At 42.6% G+C, this 25,773-nt stretch overlaps 1 protein-coding gene and 1 long non-coding RNA gene across 2 annotated transcripts in view; one reads left to right on the plus strand and one right to left on the minus strand.

The window, feature by feature from the left end:
* Window positions 1-25,773, minus strand: part of LOC132911533 (uncharacterized) — a 245,660-nt gene that overhangs the window by 93,185 nt on the left and 126,702 nt on the right. The gene's annotated exons all lie outside the window — the stretch shown is intronic.
* LOC132911502 (serine/threonine-protein kinase 17B-like) overlaps window positions 24,891-25,773 on the plus strand; it is a 62,511-nt gene continuing 61,628 nt past the window's right edge. The window contains exon 1 of the mRNA XM_060968176.1: window positions 24,891-25,645. Coding sequence (XP_060824159.1) covers window positions 25,512-25,645 — 134 coding nt within the window. The 5' untranslated portion in view covers window positions 24,891-25,511. The remainder of the gene's footprint in view (window positions 25,646-25,773) is intronic.

Raw genomic sequence — 25,773 nt, forward strand, 5'->3', positions numbered from 1 at the left:
TTAATGTCAACGACTCGCCAAGTATCTTCTCCCCGGATACTTAGGAAGAACGACAATCGTGGTTGTCCTTGGAACAATACGGATGCGTACACCCTCGTACGCAAGTACCAAGGCATGCACGAAAAGATAGGATAGGTCTGATAAATCGTCAGAAAATTATTAAAATTTCTTAGCAATTGTTTAATTCGAAATCGCATTAAATTATAAGGAATTCGTATATTCGTCGTTGCAAAAGTAATCTCATCGGTTTGGAATAACATAGTTGTTCTTTTTCTCTCTTCACTAACGTACATTTTTTGAATGCAAAATTATTCGTCACTGCTTGTTATCGGAAAGTTCTGGCAGTAAAATAAAATTCAACATCGATCGATCGTGGCTTCATCGTGACTATGTTTTATTTATCAGGATACTTCGGAGTTGGGAGCCGTTCGTGTTTGCGCGTCAACGACGCGGCCGGCCACTCCACGCTTTGATCTGCTGCTTTAATTATCTCTATCTTTCGATTCTCGTTACCATCTAGGCTGTATGACAGTTTCCGACAGTCTCGATATCTAGCAACGTGACAGATAAAAAATTTTCAGATTCCACTCTCGCAACGACACGATAAAATACGTACAGGTCATCCGAGTGTATTCGGTTGGCAAAACGGTTTTCCACGTTAAGCGTTGAAATATTTTAACGAGTATAGTTCGATCTTTGTGATAAATTTAACAACGCAAACATAGTTTTACGCTGCTAATATCTTTGAAAATGTTTTCTCGTACAGAAGCGAAGAAAAATAACACCTTCTCGCAAGTCTATACATACAGGATATCGCGTCATGATTCTCCACTCTCTTTTCATTTTCCGTTACTTTTCCCTTTCCTCGTTTTTCTCTGTCTTCGTCCCGGCGTAAATCGCGTTGTGGTTCGAGGGGTGACTGTCTGACAACTCAATCCTACATTGGGAGAGGCATTTCTATTTTTATACACGGTCGGACAGCGGATTCTATCCGAGGCTCATAAACCGGATTGGTATCTTGGAATCTAAGGGGGTAACATCGATGGCATATACGCACACCTACTCGTGAACCCGTGCTCGCAAATGTACACAGTCGTGCATTCCGTGCGTTTGGCTTATTTCCACTTCGCAACGCCATATCTCACCTTGCTCGCGGTAATAAATGCCCGCTACGGAAGACCGATCGCAAAAAGCGAAATCCTCGATTACTCGCCAACTCGTAAAAGTGGTTTCCATTATCGAGCTGGAGGGATATTTCGTGTTCTTTCTTCGAACGCGAGATCGACACCTCTATTTGGTGCCAAGTTCCGTGAAAATCATTTTCTCGTCAAGGTCGAAATTCAAGACAGTCATACGTTGCTGAATCGACTAATAATATTGGTAAATCGAGATAAATTACAAATGGTAGATAGCGAATGTCGCGTTTATCGTATTTTTTATTAAAGCATAGTCCGGTGATTCGCAATTCGCGATGAAACGTAATTTATGTAGCGAAATAATAAGTCCGATAATAACATTACGATTCTCAAAGTTAAATAAGCTTTGAAAATTCGAACAGTTTCCAGATAATCTGTTAGGTTTACCTGTGTCCTTCGTAATTATCCTAATTATGAACGGAGGTGTAAATACATCAGTACCAACGTCACGAGATATTTACACGGAGAACAATGAGCTTAATCACCTAGCCGAACCCACCTCGTTGTACGACTAATCGAATGATAAATGACAAGCGATGATCAAACAAAGGCGCGTACACAGAAAGCAGACGATTCCATCAATCTCCATTTCCAACGTAAAACACTTCACCGAGTCCGATCTCTTCGTTCGCGATTAACTCGCATTATCATAAACTCTACCGTGCCTCCTTCGTTCACTCTTATTTACAGGAACCCGATGACGGTGTATCCCTCGTAATTAAATTCACTTTCTACGAATATGAAACTTTCTCTGCATCTAAAAGATAAACGAGCGTATCCAAAATTACGCGCACAAGTTCCTCGCTTTTTACACGCGTCGAAAGCTTAAAAGCGATAATTGATACACATATACGTGGACCGTGGTTACGGTTATAGTCGTTAGCCTTCAACGTCGAGGGTTCCCTTTCCGGTAGAAAGTTCATCTCGTTGCCAATCACGCGGACGCATAGGCTCATGTACCTCGTCCACGTCGAGCATCGTCGCGACGCAGTTGGGAACCACTTTTGGCGCCAGACGTCACCTGGAATGCGGTTTCAACTCCTCCGGGTGGACTTTTCATACCACGTGTATCTCCCACGCGACACACGTGCCTCTCACAGCCGCGGAGATGATACTTTTAATATTCACGCGTGACCGGCCAGAGGCTCGCGGCTGAAGATGGGATCAAGGAAAATAGACGGGGACAGTGTCCCCGTGATTCCGACGATTTTCACTTTCTAGAGTCTGCAGAATCGCGCCGAAGAAGTTAATGGCGGAGAACTTAATAAGTATAATCCGGTGTACGATCGGGCGGGCGTGTACTCGTACGGATCGTAAATACGGTTCACGCGCGTGACACCCAACTTTATGAAGAGTAATATTCATGGGGATAATACCGGGGTCCAAAGCAAACGTAGAGAAGTTCGACTCATAATCGTTATCTGGCTAGGTATCGAGGCTATTAAGCATCCGTTTATAGAGTGCGCGGACCCTCGAGTGTTACGCGTTGTAAAAGAATTTTCTTCGCGACGATAAATTAATAGACAAAAGGAACAGCAACGCCGCAGCGTTCGCTGCCATTCGTGCTGTACGAAGTCAAACGGTAATAACATAATAATACCATGGATGCCATCTGGCTAATTTATTCGCGATCCAAGCGTACCAGCTAAAAAGTTAAATACCGGCTTAACGGTGAGCTGCAGCGATCTAGACGAGTCCGGCACATGTCGCGTCACCGTACCCTGTCCGAGTGCTCGGCTAGCACAATCCTTCTCTATTCGTTTTGTATCTCGTATTGGTTGAGAGAAATGGCCACGACTCGAACGAGCAGTTTCCAAAGAAATTCTGACCTCTTTGATTCCAACGTCTTATCTAACATTTTTTACAAATATTTTAAATTCCACGCGTGTTTCCCCCCTCTTAACTCTTTAAGTATCGGTATATCGTCGCTGTATGCAAGAAAATGGCAAATCCAAGATAGTTTTGTATTAACGACTAAACGTTTTAGATTGGACGAAGGAAAACAAGGATAGGTAGAAAGGATGCGGATGTTTTGAAACGATGGATAGGATATTTCAAGTAAAGACCGTAAAGAAATTATGTTCTTCGTCGGTATTCGAGGTGTGTACTCCTAAAGCGTTTCGTGAAAAGAGATACGAGACAGCAGGGAAAAAGAAAGTGAATCGGCCACGAAACGTAATTTAGGTGTCTGCCGTGTGGTCGAGAGCAGAGCATCGTTTCGATGTACACATATACCTTCGAGTACGCGAAGGACCTGGCTCCATGAATGGAGTAAATTGCATTTTGTGGTGGAACCGTCCGAGCAATTTATTTTCACTTTCATTTACGACCGGACAGCGTACAGTTGCACCGAAATACCAGCAACCCGTATATAGTGGCTGCGCGTATGTCCTTGAAACTTTTCGCCTTTCCTTTTCGGCATCGATAACGAATTGATCTTTTTATCTATTTCTCAGGGTGGGAGCCTAATGGACAACGTGTTTATCGCTTTCCTTACGAATTACAAGAGATATCGCTTCTTTGGTTCGCCGTCATCACAATTCCTATCTTACGTCTGATTAGACTAGTCATTGCTATATTACGTATCGTATATTCCCTTTCCATTAGTAATCAAACACAGAACAGTCACGTTCTAACGAAAACTGAATATATCCGCGTAGAAGAGAGAAAGAGATCAAGTTGGTGTACGTAAAAGTTAAATCGCTCGAAAGAAACGAAGAAAATATTTTATCGAGACACGACATTTATTTCTAATATGATTATTCGTGGCGATGAATCGCTATAAAGGGAAATGAGCAACTCGAAATCCAAAGAGAACGACGCATACGAGTAATAATGAGATTCTATGAATATGGTAATGGACTTTTGGTCGCGATTAGGTGTCAGTCAGAGCAAATGACGTGTCCCGAGCTACGCAAACGAGAATAAAATTGCCATTAACCGGTAAGTAAAGTACCTCCCGCGTTTATAACATACATAATTCTTAAGCACTATAACTACTTTAACTAAACTGCTTTGCATTTATAATTGGATCTTTGGAGAAAGATCGTGGCATTACGAAGAATTCATCGACATAGACGTTTCAAATTTTCGTCTTTCGCTTAAAGATGGCCAACCAGTTCCAATAATTTTACCATTTGTTCAACGAGCACATCGAACGGTCTGTTTAGAAATCCATTTCTTCTAATTATCATTGCAAATTTAACCGAGGTTTTACCTATCTTAGCGCACCATTAACTTTTTGCCACGATACGCGACGTTATCAGAAGAACCAGAAACCTACTTATTAATCCATCAACTTCGATTATTATTCCATTGCCTTCCAGCTTTTAATCGATACTTTATCGAAATGTATTCCCGCGATGCGCATTTAGAGAGTTGTCCAACGATGTTACCGACGTTAATTCGATGACTCGTTGAACAAAAAACGGTCAAGATGAGAACGATAAATTATCGAATAACGAAGTAATTAGGTATCCTCTGATACACTTCTACGTTTATGCTGGAACATGTTTTTCTAAGTTCTTCCATGCGAATAATATTCCTTAAGACGAGTAAGCAGCGAGATATCTGAGAGGAGAACTCATCATCGTCCAGGTGTTTCTCGATACCTTCGTACTCGAGTCGACTGTTCATTGATAGGAGCTTAATAAGCGGTAGGATCTTTATTGATTTCTGATTGCAATTTTTCCACAGATTTCATTTCACGCTTTAATTAGACATTCTGCTATATCGCGAATGCTATTATAATTACGAAACACACGAAGGAGAATTGATAGGGCTTGTTTTAGTTAAGTTTTATGATCGAAAATTCTCGGACATTGTTATCTCTTTGTAAAATTTATTTCCATCGTTACGGACTTGTTGACAAATCGCGTATTATGATAAAGATAATTCCAAAGAAAAAACCAGGACGGCGCATCTTTCGTTTAACGACGAACCTTGGGTTTGCCGTGTGTCTAGTTCTGGCCTCTTCTTCCACGATTTAACCGTCTTTCACAGAGAATTCCGATAGTCGTAGGATTCTCATCGATTTCCATATGCAGTCGCGAACTACGATTCACTGTGCAGCCGAAGCAGGAAGCAACGTGCTCGAGCAGAGGAATGTCAGAATCGTGTGGGAAATCCGTACCGTTATTGGGGCCAACATCTACATACTTGGCCAACCCCTTATCTAGTTATCGCGACTGTTATCTCGGACTGCCCAGTATCTCGACTTTTACGACAAAAGATGCTCTCTTCCGAGAATGAAATTGCGTGGGTCGATTTGTACATCTTTCGTACCGTTCTGTGAACATGGTCTTTTTTTCCCTACGGGGAATCCACGAAGAACCGGAAGGGAGATCGGGAATCGACCAAACCGAACAGTTATCCGTAGCAAACCTATGCGATAAAATGCATCGCTTTGTACCGTTGTTGCGCAAACCTTGTGAACCGCGGGCTGCGTCGAAATAAAAATCGACGTCGTAAAATACGGTAAGCTAGTCTTTCTTGACTCGCCTAAGCTTCGGCAAACTTAAAATTCAATCTTGAGCTGTGCACAGAAGGAATAACTCTGCTTCGAACTTTTTATCCAATAATCGAACGTAATGAAAAAGCGTTAGCTACGACGTGAAACAGCGATACGCTCTGATAAATTAGATTTAATTTCGAACTGCGAAAGTAACGCTAGCCACGGAAACGGTTTTTCTTAAACAGGTGTGCTATTAAAAACGGGATGTTCGCAGCATGATGATTTGCAGCTTGGCCGTTCAATGATGCGAAGGACCTTTGTCGTACATAACGGAATCGGCATTCATTATCGACACGCGATCAAAGTCGATGCCATTTCTAACTGAAACTCGACGTTGCTTCGATCAAGATCATGAGCAGTCGCCGGAGGAGAAACGGCCGTTGATGTTGAGTTTCTTCGACGATCTTCTCGATTGTCCGGAAGGATCGCCTCGACACGACGATATCGAGTATCTGCGATCGCGAGTGAAATTTCCATGTGGCTTATCGGCCTAGAGGAGACACAAGTGACAGCAGTTCTCGCGTCCCGGAGGGCACGACCCAGACACCTAGCTCTGTAAAATTTATATCTCACTTTCTTCTCCTTCGTTTTACCATCTCCATTACACACAATAGCTGCACAGAGCATATTCGCATTACTGTATTTTATTATAGTGTTTATACATTATATAATATTACATATCGATGAAGATGTAATAATATGGTAAAACCATACTTGTCCATCTCTTTGTTTTTACATGGATTTTTGTGGTTTGAGCAGTAGGTTTATTTTCGACACAATGTACACGCATCATCTTGCTCGATGATCTTCCTTCGTTGCATTGATTTCATCGAAATCATTCCGATCTTAGCGAAAACTTTCCCGATCTTGTACGAATAAATTTATCAAGATTCTCGGATTCTTGCTAAAGTTAGGTAGGATTGTTCGAAAGGATAGAATTTTAAAAGAAACGAAATCGCCTCGCGTTAGTAACATTATGCAACAGTTACGGAGCGGAGATTTTTGCCACGGTCGAAAGGGTCGAGGTCACGGGTGCCTCGAGTGTTTCCAGCGCGATCTCAAGGGAGGTTGATGCGTCTGCCCCGCTGGGATAATTAATATAAGCCTCTTCCTCCCCGAGGTATCGCTTATTTATCGCGAGGTTTGAAGCCAATGCTAGCGTGTAATACCAGGCAGTGAAATATAGTCGCCATAATGTCGAGTATTTTATACTCGCGACCGAGTCCGGGCAAGTTGTAACCTTTGAACACGGTTCCGAGGCGATCGCTAGCGATGATGCTTATTAAATCGAGTACCCCTCGAGCCTAGTAAACGATAACCGTTTTTGCTGTGAAAACGTTGTAGAACGTACACGAGATGACGATTAGCGAATTCGTGGCCTCCAGCATGCCAGATATCCACGATAATGCGCACCGTAGCTCGTACGCTAGCAACGTTAAGTCTTCCAGATTTTATCATTGGCTTATAGACGAGTTTTACATTCTTGAAATTCGACGAGAGACTAAGACCAAGAGTAAGCTCGCGACCAGCACAGGACGCACGGTGTCGCGTCCAATTACTGTCATTGGACTTTCCTCGAAGCGTGTCGTTGCTCGTCATCCCTCGTCAACGTGAACGGACCACATCCGAATCCAATTTAGTCGGAGGAAGAACTGGCCGAATCGTGGCCATTCACCTCGCAAAATTATCCTACCTCGTTCTGCTCCTGCGGGCAAGAACGCGATGCATCTCGAGCGATGATCAAACGATGTCACGAAATTCGTATTTGACTCGTCCAGTAAGTTTGTGTCATTTATCGCTCTGTTATCTGCAAGCATCCGTCTCTACTATCGTTCCCATTTACGTCGAACGTCAAAGCAGTATTTTTTAAATGTCCAAGTTTTCCATACCTCTTGGCACTGATAAACTTTTTCGTACACCTACCAGATTACGAATTCTCTCTTCGTTTCTACGTCAGATATACGTGTGTATTAATAACAACCGATAGTGTCTTCTTCTCTTGCTTCGATTTATAGCTCGTATCTCTACTGACTCGAGATAGCGTTTATGCGAAATTTAAATGTTCAAAGATGCGCGGTATACGCTTAATATGCAAAATGATCTAAAACGTACAAGTTATAGCGTTTATAATTTTTATTTCTTGCGGTCGTTAAAGTGTAAGTTTGCATAAAAATCCGTAGTTTATCTATTGGGTTGGCGTCTAAGCGATCGCGGATTTTGTCAATACAACCTAATGACAACATCCGCGATCGTTAGTTGCCGACCCGATACGATATAACGATGTCGTAGACGTCGATCTTGGAAAGAGAATCTTCCAAACGTGGCGCGTATTCTACGATCGATGATTGTACGCGTTCGGAGAATGCAAATCTTCTTCTAAATCTTCGGAGGAGAAGAGAAGGATTATTTAGACGCGATCGAATGAAATAGAAGGGAAGACAGTATGCGCGTTCACGATCGTACGTACCCTCGCTATCCGCACTTAAAATATCATTATCGCGTCGCTTACGTTACCGCGGATGCCGGCATTTATCAGGCAGCATGGTAAATATTTTATCGTAAATTGGACTGCTGTAATAGTAACGTGGTGTTGCAAGCGGGACAATAAATTCCTTCGCGTGCAGCGGCATCGGTAAATGGCCGGTTAAGTAGGTGTCTACGCAGACCTTTAACGATCCTCTATTATTGCTTCGGCTGTTAAAACCCAATTGAACGGCCTCTCTTATTAATAGTTCGTCCAGCGGGGAACTTATTTCTCGGCGTGTGAGCGTACCGCGATTGTCGACCGCCGCTATCGTTCGTGAGCAAACGTGAGCATACAACCCTCCGAGAACTTTGACGAGAAAATAATTGGTGGAAACTACAACGGGAATCGTTCCTGCCATCCTGTAACAGATGCATTTCTTTTTGTTACGAGTACCGCTGTGGAACCCCGATTATTCGAACTAGCCGTGACAAACATTGTTCGGATAATCAAATGACCTTGCTTTCAAACGACAAAGGACCATTTATTTTATTTAACTTTAACGTAATTTTACTTACGAGTCTGAACCCTTTACGCGTGAAATAATCCACGATACGAAATAACGTTGTTGTTGAAGCGAGAATGATATTAAGACGAGATTACGGATAAACGTATAAGTATAATTTAGAAGTTGGTGTAATACACGAGATTCAACCATATTATGAACTATTTCCCAGACACTAATATTAAACAGAAACGACAGTTTTTCAGTTAAAATACAACGATCTTTCTCGTTTGTTTGTTCTAATTTTTTCTTAAATATTATCTCGAAATTATCAATTAATCAGTGTTCTCGGTAATTAATATTAATAATAATATATAATATTATCTGTTATGTAATATATATTACACGTATGGTTTGACAAAAATTCGAGATACGAGTTCCATTCTTTCAGCATTCGATCGCTCGATAAAATCGGACGAGTTTTCTTCGTTGAGGTCCGATTACTTAATCTACATCGTGATAAATGTCGAAAACGTTTTTTACCTTATTCAAGGTCATCGTCCTTCGATATATCCCAAGAAAGAAAAAGTGTCGAAAAAACTCGTAATCTCGGTGGTCAGAGAGGACGATGATTCCCCGTCTTCGAAGAACATTCTCCTCGTGTTCTCGCACTCTCCTACATGTGCTATTGTCGGAGTACAATGCGCGATACGTCCAACTTCTTTTCAGCACAGCGCGATGTTCCGACGAAGTTGCATAAATCATGAAAATCCTGCAGTAAATTCTCGTAAAGCCTTGATCTTTTCGGCTGTCTGTTTCACATGCGAAGAACGGAAAAATGGATGATCGGTTGACGGCGTATCGGATGCTTAAACCGTCCTTCTACAAAAGTCGGGATACGTGTTATAATTTCCTGCGGTGAATCGGTCGGAAGCTCTTTCTCTCGCGATTGCCGACAGTATAATTGCGACAACGACAGTACGTACGCGGCAACCGGTTCGAATATTGTACAACTCGTGGAGAAAACCGTGGAAGCGCTCTGTAATTATCCAGGTAATCGCTTGGAAAATACGGAGCAAACGTATTAAACGGGGCTAAGTCGGTGGAAACTCGGTGCGTCCCTCGTTTCACGATACTGTGAGAAAGGGACAGAGATTTCCTTTTAAGAATGATCATAACAGTGTGGTTATATTGCCATCTAATCGGTCGCGTAAAAAACAATCGTTTGCAAGGTTTCAGGACGATTTAAATTTGTCGGTAGATGCGGTAATCAAAGGCTTTCCTTATCGTTAGGCTCGGTCGTTACGCAAATAATTATATGTATAACTGGCGTACAATGAGGGAAGGAACTAAAGCGTAAATTGCGTGCACGCAAAATGAATCAGCTTTGCGATAGATAATAACGGCTGCAAGTTTGTTGTCTAAAATGTTCGTCGTAACATACCGTACGAGAGGTAATATAAGAGATATAAACAAAAAATAAACGAAATAATTCACTAGTCAATGCAATATACATAAGTTTAACTGGCCTGCGAGATCTCGCCTTTCTCTGCCTCTTTTTCCTCTCGTATCTCCTTAATTAAAGAACTATCGTAAGTAAGGAGCTTCGTTAAAGACGTTTTGCAAGTCAGCGCTGGGACAGAATAAAGGAATTTCAATAAGAAAAGATACCGTAGTCGAACGATGCGGTATTTAAAACGCAGTAGTTAGTTTCTTTAATCTGGTCGACGGGACAGATGCGCGTCTCGTGCGATTTTCGTTCGAATTTCACAGAAGCCAATCAGGCACGCGGTCGCATAGTTCCACTGAACAGCCCTATACACCGCACCTGCACCAGGTGCGTTGAAGGATTGCTTCGATTATAGGAGTTCGCGGGGCAGGCATTCGTTCAGCCTTAACAGTCTTCGTATCGTCTCGTGCCATAGAAATTCCACGACTGTTTCTTACCAAACACATAGAACGCGTATTCGAACAAAAAGGACGATGATTCTCGTCTCAGGTTACCATATTTTTCTTTTTTCTTTTTTTTTTTTTTTTTTTTTTTAATCGAAACCGATCAACTTTCCCCCATAATTTCTTCCCTCTTAAGAGAGAAACCTGCAAATACAGTGACAACGCGCGTTGATTTACGTTTGGAAAAATTCTAACGGATTTGTTACGCGGCGCATCCGTGACCGATCTTCGTAATTACCCGGCAACGGCGAGTATAGAAACGCGTCGCGGGCTTGGCTCTCTTGAATCACCGCGGTTAAGCGATTCGCATAAAATAAATATTTATCAGCCAATGAATCATGCAGCAAGCATGCAAAATGTCGTCCTTTTCTCGAGAAAAATGTGAACGATACGCGAGAAAATGCGACGACTCGAAGGTTCTTTTGTCGAAAACGATCACCCCTCGTCGATATCCGATTGATATTCATCGAACGTTCTGTCGAGCATTCGGAAATATCGTTTCATAGCGACCCGTGAGACTCGATCGAGATCTCGCGTTTGATTTATACGTTTCTTCGAGACGTCCTAAAAGCTGCGTAGGCTTTAAAGTGGTTGGCAATCACCGGAAACTCGAATGCGTGATCGGTGTTACCAATATGGCATAGAGAAAACCACCCAGGAAACCGGAAGTCAGCGTCGTTTCGGCGTTTCAATTTCCGAGAATTCTTCTTCTTCATCGCCGTTCATAAAATAGTGACGATTCCGCGGCTTCCATTGATGCTTCTTGTTGCTATCCAGGCAGGATTTAAAACACAGTACACACACGTCAACCGGAGTCGTCTGATTGGTTAAACGAACGATCCATGATATATACCAACTGTGCATCATTTGTAAGTCAGGGATTCTTCGTTTGCGAATACAAACAATAAATCCTGTTTATTTTATTTCTACCGTACAGGATTCATCGATGCAAATTAACAGAAAAGGATATAATGAAAGAGAAACGTTGCGGTAATATATGCGATAATGCAACAATGTTAGCCTGTGCTTTAATGGGTCAATGGGTTTAATTTAATGGGTTAAAACGGGACCGGATAAGCAGGAATCGACTGTACGAGCCGGTCGTGTAGGAAGAAGCTGATATTTATGTAATAGAGGCTAGTTCGACACGAAACACGAGGTTAATAGAACTTGGAAAATACTTGGCAAGTACGTGGCCTGCCAAATAGTTGACTAAAATAACTATCTACTAGGTACTCGTGCCGAATGTTCTACGATTCGCTGGCGTTTAAGACGTATCCACGGCGACTGTTTCTCTCCCTGCGACGATAATCCAAAAGCTATTGTTTTTTCGTGGGAATATTACGATTCGTACGGTTGAGAGAAGTTGCCGGAAGTAACGTTACCAATACGTTGATAGTCACAACAATCGTAAAATTACCGTGACGACGAGCAAAGCATCGAGTAAAATTCTTACTTTCCTCGTTCCTACACGAGACTTCCTCATGAAAGTTAAGAGGTATCGCGCATCCCGTCATTAGAATTTAATCAGATGTTATAGCCGTGTTCTTATTGCGTTTTTCCGTTCGGTAACACGCGATACGTCCCGCAAGAATGCTATCGTTAATCCATGTACGTACAACGAAATGTTTTTATCGGGCCTGTTTAAAAGTCATGTTACAAAATAAAAAAAAAAAAAACAAAAATTGGTCGAGACAACTTGCGGATATCGGTTTCGACGGAATGCGAAAATATCGGTGGCTGCTGAGCGAAGAAATATCCCAACCGTTTCTCCCTCGCTGACCAATAACTTCGTTATTTAAATTCGCGTTCTGAAACCCACGATTTTCTATTTTCACTCGCATTCGGTGAAAGCGTCGGTGGAAATAAGATATGCAAAGTGGCTGACGTATCCGAAGATCCTCGGCATACGTAACGGGATAAGGACATCGAGAGATCAGCTGTTGTGCACGCGGAGGAGCAAGAGTTAAATTTAATTGGAAAGAGCACGAAGAATAGCCCGCACGCGTTCAACGATGCGATACCAACTTTGTCTTTCAATAATTTGTTAACGAAACTAAATAGATATATACCTCTGGTCGATAGTTTACCGAATCGTTTCGATCGTATGTGAAACATGATATTTCGATAATACTCTTCGTGTTCCTCGGATATTTTCTCGTTTCAATCCATCGCAATTTCCTGATTTTCCAGTATTGTTCTTCGACTGCTCGATTACGGTCGACTTGGTCCCTAAGGAAAAGAATTTCGTGCCATTGAACGACGAGAAGGTTAGCGATCGATGTCGCTGTTTCTTGAAGTGTTCAAACGTTCAGTTTCATGGATCGATGGTAACGTTGAAGGGGAAGCGAGCAAAGGGAAATTCAAAAGGTGTGGAACAACACTTCGGTGAAAGAATACGGACCTGGCCCGCGAGTCTCCTTCTATTAACGGTCACAAACAGACCGAATGGACATCACGGTTCGCCCGAAATAGAAATAGAACGGTTCTCTAACGGACAGCGCGGTTAGGTCGTGTTTCTCGCGTTCCACGGCATGAATCACTACGCGAGAGCGCGTGAGTGCACGCTTGTCCTCAACAACTGTGTACGTGTTTTCTCGAGGGTTCCATCTTATTTGTACACCATGGTGCATCCCGTGTAACGCACTCGTGGTCGGCCCACGTATAGGTAGGTAGAGCTATAGGTAGGTAGCGTAAAGCTCCCCAGCGAGAGAGCTCGCCTTTGGCTCTGGCCCTACTTCTGGTTGAATCACCTCGCTAAATACGGTTGCGTAATTTTAGGTGGGACGATGAGTATGTCCGCTCAAAATCTGCCAGCTGCTGAAATCGGCGCGACCGCGGCCGTGGATCCGACCACCGATGATACACCGTCAACGCTTAGCGTCCAGGCGCACTTCCTATTTAGGTTGCGTCGCCGATTCCCCTCTGCGTCTTTTTTCGCCTCCTTTGTTAACAATGACACGTGCTTTCCTCTCTTCGGCATCGACTCATCAAACACGAATACCACGGAAGAAAGGATGACAAGTCTATTTCTGTCGGTTTTCCGACTTTTACATCAGCCGCGTCCTTCTTGTAGCCTCTACACGCGTTCACGTTGGTTCTAAATATCGCCGATACGTTCACGATGATCGCGTCTCGTCGCACAGATTAGTCCCATTAGCGAAATGTGAAAAGGTTTCGTGTAACACACATCCACTATAAGCCTTTTTAACCGATCGAATACTTTCTCTCAAGCCACACTGTACGTAACGAATGATACTTATTTGATTATCTCGACGCACTTGTCAGAAGGCTATTTCTTAAAAAAAAAAAAAAAAAAAAAAAAAAAAAAGAGAGGAAAGGAAGAAGAAAAAACACCATTCACCGTAATAGCCTAAAGCGTTTCGAGGATTTCGGTAAATCTTCCGTATAGCGATACTCGAGCTAAGTGTTGTGCACTTTTATAATCGTAAAACGAAAGGATCTGGCTTTCCCTTTGGATTTGAGTCACCGTGTCGAAGGTCCAATGTGATATAAGATTTAAAACACGATGACTTGGCGTTGTTTATCGGGGAAGACGCTTTATCGTAAACCAGATATTACAACATCGTGTCCATTCGCGTACACGCCAAATGACGTTGTCACACGGGACAAACGAAATCAATCGTTAGAATAGACGTAAGATAAGCGCACATCGAAGAAAATGACGGTCTTAAAGCAGGAGTCGGGTGATTCAGACGCGAGATATTCCCGACGATGCATGGCGCCATATATCCGACTCCAGCGTGCTTCCTTTGCGAGCCGCGCGGAATTAATAGGAAAACGAGCCGAGTGACAGGGAGCCGAGTTGCATCGTACACCGGCGCACATGCTGTATGCTGTATGTCCTCGGTCTAAGTCAGTAACCGATCACTAGCAGCCATAGACGAACGTGGAATGCCTAATGTCTGGCGCCTGTGGCTCGTGCGGCCGGAAATAGATTGCGCCGCTTATCGAGAACACGTTGCAGACCCTCTTAAAGATCCTGACACGCTACTTGGGAACACCGATTCGTGATAATGATTCAAGAACCAGGAACGATACGCTTACGATCGTGATTTACGAACGTGAATAAATGTCGCGACATTCTAATACAGCTTCGATAGATCTCTAAATATATGAGGAGCGGATTTTAACTTCTTTTAGATTACGATCTTTAGAATCGCAGAATCACTTTCCCAATACTCGAATAATCTACGAACCATCTTTCAACCAAACATCATATTTTCTTCCTTTCGTTTGTGGCAAATCAGTGCTACGTTACTACCAACAGAGTATGGCAATGTAGCTATATTAAGAGAGGTATTAAAAATCTTCAACTAAAAATATCCGCGCCGACCCTTTAGAAAACGTTCTGTCGCCCTCTTCCATTAATATAGGATTCTGACAGAACTTTTATCCACATCCAATTGAAATTTAGTGTTTTCACGACGTCACCTATTGTGTAAAAAGCGTGTCGTCTTGTGTAATCGCGATTTGGACTGCCACGATTACATATAGGCGAAGAGATCCTGTTACGAACACGTGGAGCGGATTACGCCGCGCCAGACAGCACAGGCTCCTCTTATTGTCCAGGCAACGGACGACCTCGAGCTATGCATTCGCACGTGCAACATCTGTCGTCTTGTCTAATATCATCACGTGCCGCTTAGGTTATTTTAAGGGTCCGACTCGACTTAAAAATACACTTTCACTAAACCTGGAAATATAACGATTCGGTAATGGTAGTGCGTCATGCGTCGACCAATTATGATCTCCGATGTAGCAGAAATCTTTCGGTTTCACTTCCGCTGTATCTAATAAAGGCCCGTAAGCAAGTTACGCATGCACGCGTATTGTTCAACCGATTTCTTTCGTTGCGTCATGTCGCAACTGCGACGAAGCAGAAGCGTCACGTCCTTCGCGGAGGACTAATAAATCACTTTGTTGTTACACAGCGACGACTGGTCGTTTCATTTAAATAAGAATAAGAAACGGTGATTTCCTATGAGTCTTCGTATCATGTCAGAAATTTCAAAGTTATGGAATATTATGCTAAACGGAACTTTTTGACGTTTTTGTCATATTAAATACCGCTGTGTCGCATGTAAGTATTTTAAAATATTTAAAAGAAATCGGATGAACCTGGATGGTCGTTAAAAAATTACCAAACCCATCAAAATTTCGATCTGTTGTTCAACCTGTTCGCGCGTGTGTGTACAAACAGTCCTTCTTCAATTTTTTTCCATTCTGATGACTTTGCAACGATACGCGGTGACCGAACGATACCAATCGTAATATAGAAAATATTCTATAATTTTCCAATTTCAGTCTTTCGTTTCGTTTCGTAGTTATAAAAGCCAATATATGTACGAGCGTTGTTCCGATGAAACAAGATTTCTTTTTTATTCACGAAACATGTATTTATGATTTTTATTTTACGATATGTAATCGCTGTACGGAGTAGAATATCGTACGAGGTTACGAAAAACAAAACAATAATGATTAACGAGACGTATACTTAACCGTTTAACCGTCGTGTATCAGTGCATAGATTGCTTTTAATTTAGCCATTGATTATTTTAGCCATTGATCTTTATGGATTCAAACTACGTCTTACGATACTATCTATGCATTTTATAAAAATGTATCGCTAGTTGTTTTTTATTACAAAAAAAAAAAGAGAAAAAACGTAATCATTCCTATTAATAAATCGAGGTAAAGTTCGTGCATTAAGGGATTAGTATTAGTAAAGAGACACACATATACCACAGAGAATAGAATAATTTTACGTTCAATTCACTGCTACGAACGTCGCAAAGACAAGCTGCGATAAAAATAACGCGTGTCGTTAAAGTTAAGGGAAAACCTTTAACCGATATAAGCAGTTTGATAATCTGTGTGTCTGGTATCGACCAAAATGTCTGTGCATTGGTCGATAAAGGCTACCGACAAAGAGGCAGGCGGGTCTTTGATACGAAAATATCGGGATAGACACATTTCCCTTGCTTTGACGAGAGATACCGTGCACCGTCTCGACGCATCGCGGGGGTTCGACAAAGGGGACGAGAGCATCCGCGGTAGACATTTTTTCAATGACAGCACGTTGACTTTCTGTCTGTTGCCAACTACGAAACGGCGCTAGTGGAACTAAATCGACAAAGCGACGCTTTGTCTGCACAATTCTCGATGGTGTAGCAAATTCTTTGAACGAAAACCTTTGTCCGTGCATGAGAATTACAATTAACACTGAACCAAGTATCCCTCTAATGAAAAGTTGCTCGTAAATAACGAAATTTCCCCTAGCTGTGCGGACAGAAAGTTCTTCGAGCTAATTGTTAACGAGGACGAATGTTTCCAATATGAATTCTCGAGGGACTACAAAACGCGTGTGCGTTTCCACGCGTACTCTACGATAGGAATAACCATTTCCAGGCCATCGACCGTGTAAACCACGCGAGTCACCGAGCAATACAATTAAGTCCTTTGTGTCGTTGCACCGCCACCCTCTTCCTGGCTTCTGACACGCATCCACACGCGTATATTTATAAATATAAGGCCATCCGAGTAAAAGGTATCTGTGATACAGTTGCACGAGCACGAGTTCGCTTCCATTACACTCGTCTTCCCTTTTCGCACCCTCGTGGGCTTTGTTTCGCCATGGGCGTGCACACGTCTGCAAGCGTTAGCACGCGATAGAATTTTTAACCGACCACGACCTATTACATTTACTTTCTATTGGATTAAAAACCTATCGATCCATGCTGGCATACTTTTATGAAGAACACCGTGAGATTAGATTGGCGCATATGAAACTTGGTATTCCAAGTAAAAGTTTAACAGTACAAACATAATCGAAGATCGATATCGATGAAATATCAAGTTACAAATAGTAAATATACAGCTGATAATGCTGTATCGTATCTTTCGGGATTATCTGAATTTCTCCAACTGTGATACGGTGATTATTGCAGAGCTTTTGAGTGAAAGTGTTTACATTCACAAAAGACGAACAATGTGTCATATTCGAGCAAATCTTGGACTTCATCGATAACTCGACCGTATTATCTACCAAGTTTCCATGGTATCTTCATTTCCTTCGGATATAGATTGTAATCAGGAGTTTGCTCCAGATTTACTTTTGGTAAAAGAATGTTTTGAATACAGATAACGCGCCCTAATATCGTCCAGAAAAAATAAGAAACGAACTTACTCCGAACGAGACACGAAGGGAGCTGTGTAAATTTTTCTATGTTGTTCAAATAATAGCCCGTCTTGAGCGGATCTCCATGTGAAAATTTTGCACGGATACAGGCCGAAAAGATAGTCTAAAATAACTTCGATATTGTTCTTGATTGGCAAGCCGACGGCGTGTGTTACATATGCGTTTATCGAGTGTTTACGGACGCGTGGTGAACGCACAAAACCTCACGGGAACAATAACTTCTGCGACGAATGACAACATAAATCTCTTGCGACTGTGGGGACTCCCAGGGTCATACTACTGGTGTACGAACGTAACGCAGGACACGCATTAATTCAAATTTCATTTATGACTGCGGGTATCCGGGCGTAACACGTTTGGCATACGTATGATTTTCGAAGCTTAACTTGGCAACAACGATTCGAGTTTCACGAAGGTTTTCAGGATTGAATTTTCTTTCAGCCTGCGAAAGCAAGTACGTTTCATTGATTGTTAATAACGGATTGACTAATTAGAAAATATTGAGAATATTAACGAAGAAATTTATGATATTAACGAACCTTTGTCGGAGGTTTTCGTAAAAGCGACACAATGTGCTAAAATTTCAGACAAATTTTATTGCAAAAAATATTTTTACCATTTAGTTAATTAGTTCCCTTTCGACTGCCGAAGAGTGCAGACGTGCCTGGTGCCCGGAGAGGTCTCTCCGTCGAAATCGGACGTGGAAAAAAGTGCCCCCGAAAGTGCGAAAAGCGGGGAAAACAAAGCAATGCAACGAGTGCCACCGCTCAGGATATCAAACAACGGTGAATCATACGCCATATACAAAACCATGGAAATCCATGAATGCACAGAAACCGAAATGGATATGACTCAGATGAGTGACGAGAGAAACACCACCAACAACGATCTAACACAACAAGACGAAAGCTGGAAGGTCGTAACTCCCAGCAAAAGAAGAAAAATTACAACAAACGCAAATACTAGGAGGGCTGCAGAAACAGAAAGTAAGCAGTGGCTCCAAGAAATCCCACTACAAAACCCCTTCAGCATACTACCACAAGAGAAGGAACCAGAAACAACTGAAACAACTGAAAAACCAATAACACACAACCCCAAACCACCGCCAATATACATCGATGCGCAAGTAATAGACCCCCTCCTCGAACTGCTAAACAATACGGCAGGCAAAGAAAACTACTCAATAAAACAATTAAAACTGGACCAGGTAAAAGTGCAAACCAACGCCCCAGAAACCTACAGAAAAGTGGTAAAAGTGCTAAAAGAAAAAAACGCCGGGTACCACACCTACCAGATCAAAACTGACAAAAGCTATAAAGCAGTTATCAGAGGGCTACACCCAAGAACAAACACAAGCAACATATGCGACGAACTAGCCAAAATCGGACACCAGGTAAGAGCAATAAACAACATAACGAGATTTGATACCAAACAACCACTACCGCTGTTCCTAATAGAACTAGAACCGAACAAAAACAACAAGGAAATCTATGACATTAAACAAATCTTAAACACAATAATCACAGTTGAACCACCCAGACAAAAAAAATGCAACCACATTACATTCACATTGAGAAAACAGATAACACCAAACATCTTCCTGAACGGCACGCAAATAACACAAACAAGGCAAGTCAAATACCTTGGACTTCACATAGATACACATTTCACATGGAAACAGCACATCAAATCAATAATAGACAAGATACAGTTAGCAAGGAGACAAATGCACTGGCTAACAAGCCGAAAATCCAAACTAAGCACAGAAAACAAACTGAAAATATACAAAATAATCATAAAGCCAATCTGGACATACGGAATTCCACTACGGGGAACAGCAGCAATGAGCCATATAAACAAAATAGAAACAATCCAAGCCAAAATCCTTAGAACAATGGTAAACGCCCCGTGGTACGTTAGAAACGAGGACATAAGGAAAGACCTCGGAATACCAACGGTCAAGGAGGAGATTACCAGATTCGCAACAAGATACAGAACAAGAATAGAAACACACCCGAACCATCTGGCAGCTGAAACGTGCAACACAACAAACATCGCAAGAAGACTAAAAAGGAAACACCCCATAGACCTCATAAAAGATATAACTTAGAAAAAAAAAAAAAAAAACGAAGCTGGCACTCCGCTGGGGGTAGCCGCCCACATGCTATATTATTTTTTATTTATATTTTTTTTTTCTTCACCAACAAGATATAACACTTTACCAAATGTCCGCAAGGACAAATTGTAAAATAACCAAAATAAAATAAAAAAAAAAAAAAAAAAAAAAAAAAAAAAAAAAAAAAAAATTTAGTTAATTAGTAAGTATGATTAGGGTCGAAAGCATTGCGTCTACTGAATAATATCGATTACGTCAGTTATATAATTTATTTTATTAAAACTAATCCTTTCACGAATGACTATGTATAACTGCAGGTAGGATCGGTTAAAATTAAAAAAAAAGGATAGAATTAGAAATATGTACTCGGCGAATTTTATCGATTTCTTACCTGTTTAAAGAACAGACAAATGGTCGTCGATTTTCCCCGAAAATGTGGCACTTTGATTTACGTTGAAGATAGTTCGCTGGGTAAACACAGTTTCTTAAAATGCCTATCGGGGGATAATGTTCCGGCATCTGGATTCTTATCGCTAGCTGCAAATCCAAAAAAAAGCTACTTCCAGAGAATGCCGAACAAAGGATCCGGAACAGCTTCTTCAAGGCCGGGATAAAGTTCCCAGTCGTTCGCATAAAGAAACCACCTTTTCAAACGGCTGTGAAAGCCCGAGTACCGAGTCTCTGTCATACACATACACGTACCTACTTACCTGCAGACGTAAATTATGATTCTGCCGTATTAGCATGGAATTCTCGCGTGTATCGAGGCGAATCAGGCGAGCAGGTTGTACGGCTTAACGCAAACAAAGATTCGTTCTGCTGAATGCCAAGACACGTTAGAGAGATCCGATGTATCTGTAATTTTTATTCTAGATATTTGCAAACTGTTGGAATAAAAGGAGCCTTGCGAGCCTCGTCTATCCTGTGCAAAGTTTATTCGGAAACGAGACTCGATAAAATACAAAGGCTCTGGTAGCACGTGGCTTGCATTTGTTGCCAATGTCCGTGATAAGCTACGATAAGCTATGATAATACGCTATGAATGTGGGTCGTGAGGCAACGCGATACTAAGCAGCGAACCTATTCTTTCCACCGAATTATAATATTCTCGTTTACCTACAATGTTCCATCGTGTTCTTGAACTCCTTCCGTGAAACAGGCACGTGAGAAAGGATACCAGCCGTTTCCGACGCATTTCCTGTCTAGCTTTAGATTTTTCATCTCTGTCATCGATGAATTTCCTCGTCGTCGCTTTCGAAACTTAGGGAGAGTCGGCCTAGGCGATAGAGAAACAAACAAAATTTTACAAATTCCCGATTGTCGTATTTAACGAAACATTAAGAAATCGTAAGAGCAACGCCTATAATCTATAGTTTGTACTTCACCGGGTTTGCTAATATCCTTCATTTTTAGATTAGATCGTATTATCGCGCACGAGGGTTCTGGACTCTGATGCCAATACGAGGTTCAACGGAACACATACGTAGAGACATATACACCGAATAGTAGCCAGGTACCCGTCAGTGTCAGTTGATCGTCGATCAGCTTCCTCCCTTTCTTTCTCCGAGTTGACTTCCTGCCATGTTGTTGGGCATGGTCGGCCTCGGCCGTCCTTGCCCCTTCTGCTAGGCAGCACTCCGTTACCATCTACTATCTGACACGAAAACATCAACTCGCTGGATGGATTAGAAAGGCTCTCTCGCATGCCAGCGCCTTCTCTTCTCTCCTTTCCTCGGCTTGCGGTCGATGCGTAGGAGGGAAAGTTGCCAGGATCCCCTCTGCGTTGAAACCTCCTTGTCCGCGTTTCGAAGGGAAGCTGCGTTCACGAACGATCGACATCTGTTTGTGAAAATCGAATAGAAAATAGCCAAAATCGACACGCGCACTCCCATAACGATCGACGTTCGTGTATCAAACTGCTGTTCGAGGATCGAAGATGTAAGCATGAAAACGTATCTACGTTATCTTTCATAACTGTTTGGACGTTTCAATCGATTTGTAACAATGGTATTAGTTTGTTCAGAATGCGATGTCGTAATCTTCCGTTGTATATATATGTACAAGTCTTTGTTTAACAACGTATCGATAATCGTGGGTCACAATCTTTTGCTATCTTTATGGTAGCTACATGATTTCATTCTTATAATATTTATTATATTCTACCTGACGTTTGTCATTGATAAAACGGAAGTCGTTATCGCTAATACCTTTGAACTATTTGTAGTACCGTCGCTATGGAAAAATTCTTTCGATGTTTGTCGAAGATTGTCATTAAACCACATTCCATCGATGATAAAAAGAGCCTTCCGATACTTTTCGTACACGATACACTGCTATGTAATTGTGTATAGCCATGGTATGTACTTTCCAGCAACTTGGAGCGCGTTCGTTGTCTTCTGTCGACGCGCGTGGGATCGCGTGCCAAATAATCCCTGAGAAAACGCGGAGCAAATCGTGCAACGATGAATTAGGGGGAGGAGGGGTGGGGGAGAGTGATAGTTCTCTCTCTTGATTGCGCCTTTGTGTCCGGATCGCGTGGCAGACTTTCATCGTGTAACGTATTACACGTACTTTTATCATAAAGCGGGAGAAAAATACGTCTCGTTCCACGGATAGAAACGGTTATCGATGTACACTACGCGGAGAACGAAAGAATACGTTCGTTTGGTATTAAGATGGATGATCATTAAAACCAGCACAGTCGATATTAATTATCGGTATTCCGAGATGAGCGAGGAAAATACGATTTCGCGCGGTTAGAAATATTATTTCCGACGAATCGGTCGATAGATCATGTTCGAAATAACCCCTTTGCCTCGATCACCGAGCCGATTTCAACCAACTAATCGTCGTTGCGTACAGACGTCGCTAACTGTTGCTCGTGGTATTAATGGAGCCGAATGTCCGTGAAATCGGGAAGGAAATAGCACTTCGCTCGCTCGACTCGATGGCAACAGCCTGCGCCGCAACCTTTCGCAGGACCATCGATTACGACTGCTATCCTAGGAAACTGGTTGTGCACGTAGATTACTGGTCGCGCGATGAATCAGCCGAGTATCATCGCTAAGATGTATATGCAGATGCGTAGAACGCATATCCTTATGATTGACTCGTCGATTCAAGAAATCTTTGACGATATCTTTTCAGAATGGTTTCACGCGTCTGCCATCCTTAGAGTGCTACTCTCGAAGATTCAGTGTGCGTGTAATCTTCGCGTACTATACTTCGATATTCTAATTTTTTCATTCCGTTAACGAACCATCGAGGATCGGGCAGTAAGATATGCATAAAACGGACATAAACGTAATATTATTGGAAAGCGTAAATTATTTTACGCGTTACTTTGTTAAGGTACATAAAATCATTGCCGCTGAAAAAATATGCAATTCTAGTAGTCGTATTTCAGCGAAGATATTAAGCGAAGCTGCGGTTCCCGGAGGCAAACGTACGATCTCGCTCGAAATGGGTGGTCAGCGTTCGGATGGATTTACAATTAGATAAGTCGAAGGAAACCAGCTGCTTCCATCAGTTCCACCGAAAGTCTATTAAGAAGCGCGAACTCGCTCCTCCGCTATCTGTAACCTAGTTGAATCTGGTATTACCAGATGCATTGTCGATGAGGCCGTATTTTGCAAATCAATTTCATTCAAACGGAAATATTATCTCGATGGTATGCGTTAATTGCGTCAGGTAGACTCATCGAAAGCGCCAGATAACTCGATTGAGAAACTCGTCCGCGTGTTTCGCAAGATCCTGTTAAGAAATGCGTTCGGCTAACTCTTCGTCCGTCTGGTCAAATTTCCTAATAGGATATTACGTAGACTTTGATGGAAGTTATTCGAACGTACTCGACTGACACGTCTGTTCTTCCATCTGACAATTAGAGGAACAGCCGTCGGGAGAATAAACGATTCGTTAATTGGATTTCCGAATTCCGCGACGTTTGAGCGACGAGGCTGGATTCGAGGCTCGTGCGGATAGAACCGCGTCATAGAGCGCGGAGACAACGGTTATCCTTATCGAGATTTAGCTGATTTATATCGGCATTGGAAGCTGCACCGACATATTAGGAGATCTATAATGCAGAGGCGCGCATAGCCACGACTCCGCGGCCCCTCTCTTTCTCCGGATCGTTGCTGCCGCTCTTTCGCCGCGAAATCGATAAATTATACATTCAATTATTCATGCTCGGTCGCCATAATCATGTACGGTAGTTGACAAGATCCTGGCACGCTTTACAAGCCCCCTGGCTCTCCGCGTTTCTTCGCTAGTCCAAGGTGAGTTCCGTTTACTCGATCGGTCGTAAGCTATTCGATTTATTCGTCGTCGATGCTTTACTAGCTCGTTAAACTAGCTTTAAAACGGTTTTATTAACGCGAGATATCGCACGATAATAACGTAGAAAGAGTCGCGTTTTGTTTGCGTCTCGCCTGCGAAGAGAACGCTGCTGAATCGTTTTCTGTTCGGAAAGCACGGCATTGAAATCTCCGGGTGGAGAGTGGCAAAAATGGAGCAGCTCGCGGTCTCGGAGATCTCGTTATCGAATCGTATATAGGCTCGTGATATTGCTTATTAATCGTAAGATCGGTTTGCGAAGCTTGAAAGACGCGTGGGGGGACGGAGAAGGAGGATGATAAAGAAACATAGGCGAAATACGCGCGAGAGAAGGAATGGAGAGCGAGAGAGAGAAGAGGAAGTGGTCGGTCGGTCGGTCGGTCGGTCGGTGCATGCCTGTCAAGTTCTTTCTCTCTCGGGTTCGAAGTTGGTGCAAAGAGTAAGTTTACTCGTTCGGTTTCGGATCTGTTCGGATCGCTTCGGTTCGGTTCGGTACTGTCACCGAGTTTTGTTATAGGTGGGGGTACGTTTTCCCCCACCACGTTAGAGATAGCGAAGGCGCTTCGAGAATCGAGAGTGGGGAATCGCACGAAGCTTCGGCGGAAGGTTCAATTGTTGGCCAACCATCGTGACGAGTGGTTGTGCGTGCTAAACACTCGCACGATAGAAGCGCGTGCTTCGTTTCGCGATCGGTGCGTGCACTGGGGCTAAACTTGTGCGTTCGACGTCGCCTCAAATCGACGACGATCATCGTACAAAACGTGCAGCAAGATGAAACGCGTGCCTGTAATCGCGACAGTGACGTGGTGATTGGTTTCATCGTTGTTCGCGTTATATCGGCGTGAGTAAACCCGTAGTCCGTGTAAACGCAGTGACCGAAGCAGAGAGAAAACACCTTCCCTTTTTTCTTACTACTTCCTTTCTAACGTTTGCCTGTGAATACGGAGGATATTTACGCGAGTATTGCTGGCTGTGATTGCAACAAGTGAAATCTCCATAGTCTTCCTCCGTCTCCTTCTCCTTCTTTTCTTTTTTTTTTTTTTTTTTATTCTTTTGTGTGACTCGACTACAACGAGACTACCCGTGTGTCTGCTGGTTATCTACTTTGGCGGTCGTGACGCTACGACCGAGCAACAGAAAAATTTGGGATTATCCGTGCATCTTTTGCGTTTGGTTCAGTTGACGTACCGTCGACCGGGTAGCGGCCATGACGGCGGACAGCTTGTTCGAGACTACCAGCATCCCAGGGCATCTCGCTCCCACGCCCCAGAGGCTGGAGAGACTTCTCTCGAAACAGACCCTCGAGGAACTGTACGAGGTCGAGGAACAACCTTTCGCACGGTAAGTCCAGTCTTGCTTCTCTTCCTCTTCTCGCTTCGTCTCGTCTGCACGCCATTCTCTATCTCTTCTCATCGTTTCTTTGTGTAACGAGGTTACCGCGTCTACGTATATGTTTCCGATTCTCAACA

This window comes from Bombus pascuorum, chromosome 10 (genome assembly GCF_905332965.1).
Source record: "Bombus pascuorum chromosome 10, iyBomPasc1.1, whole genome shotgun sequence".
Lineage (NCBI taxonomy): Eukaryota > Metazoa > Arthropoda > Insecta > Hymenoptera > Apidae > Bombus > Bombus pascuorum.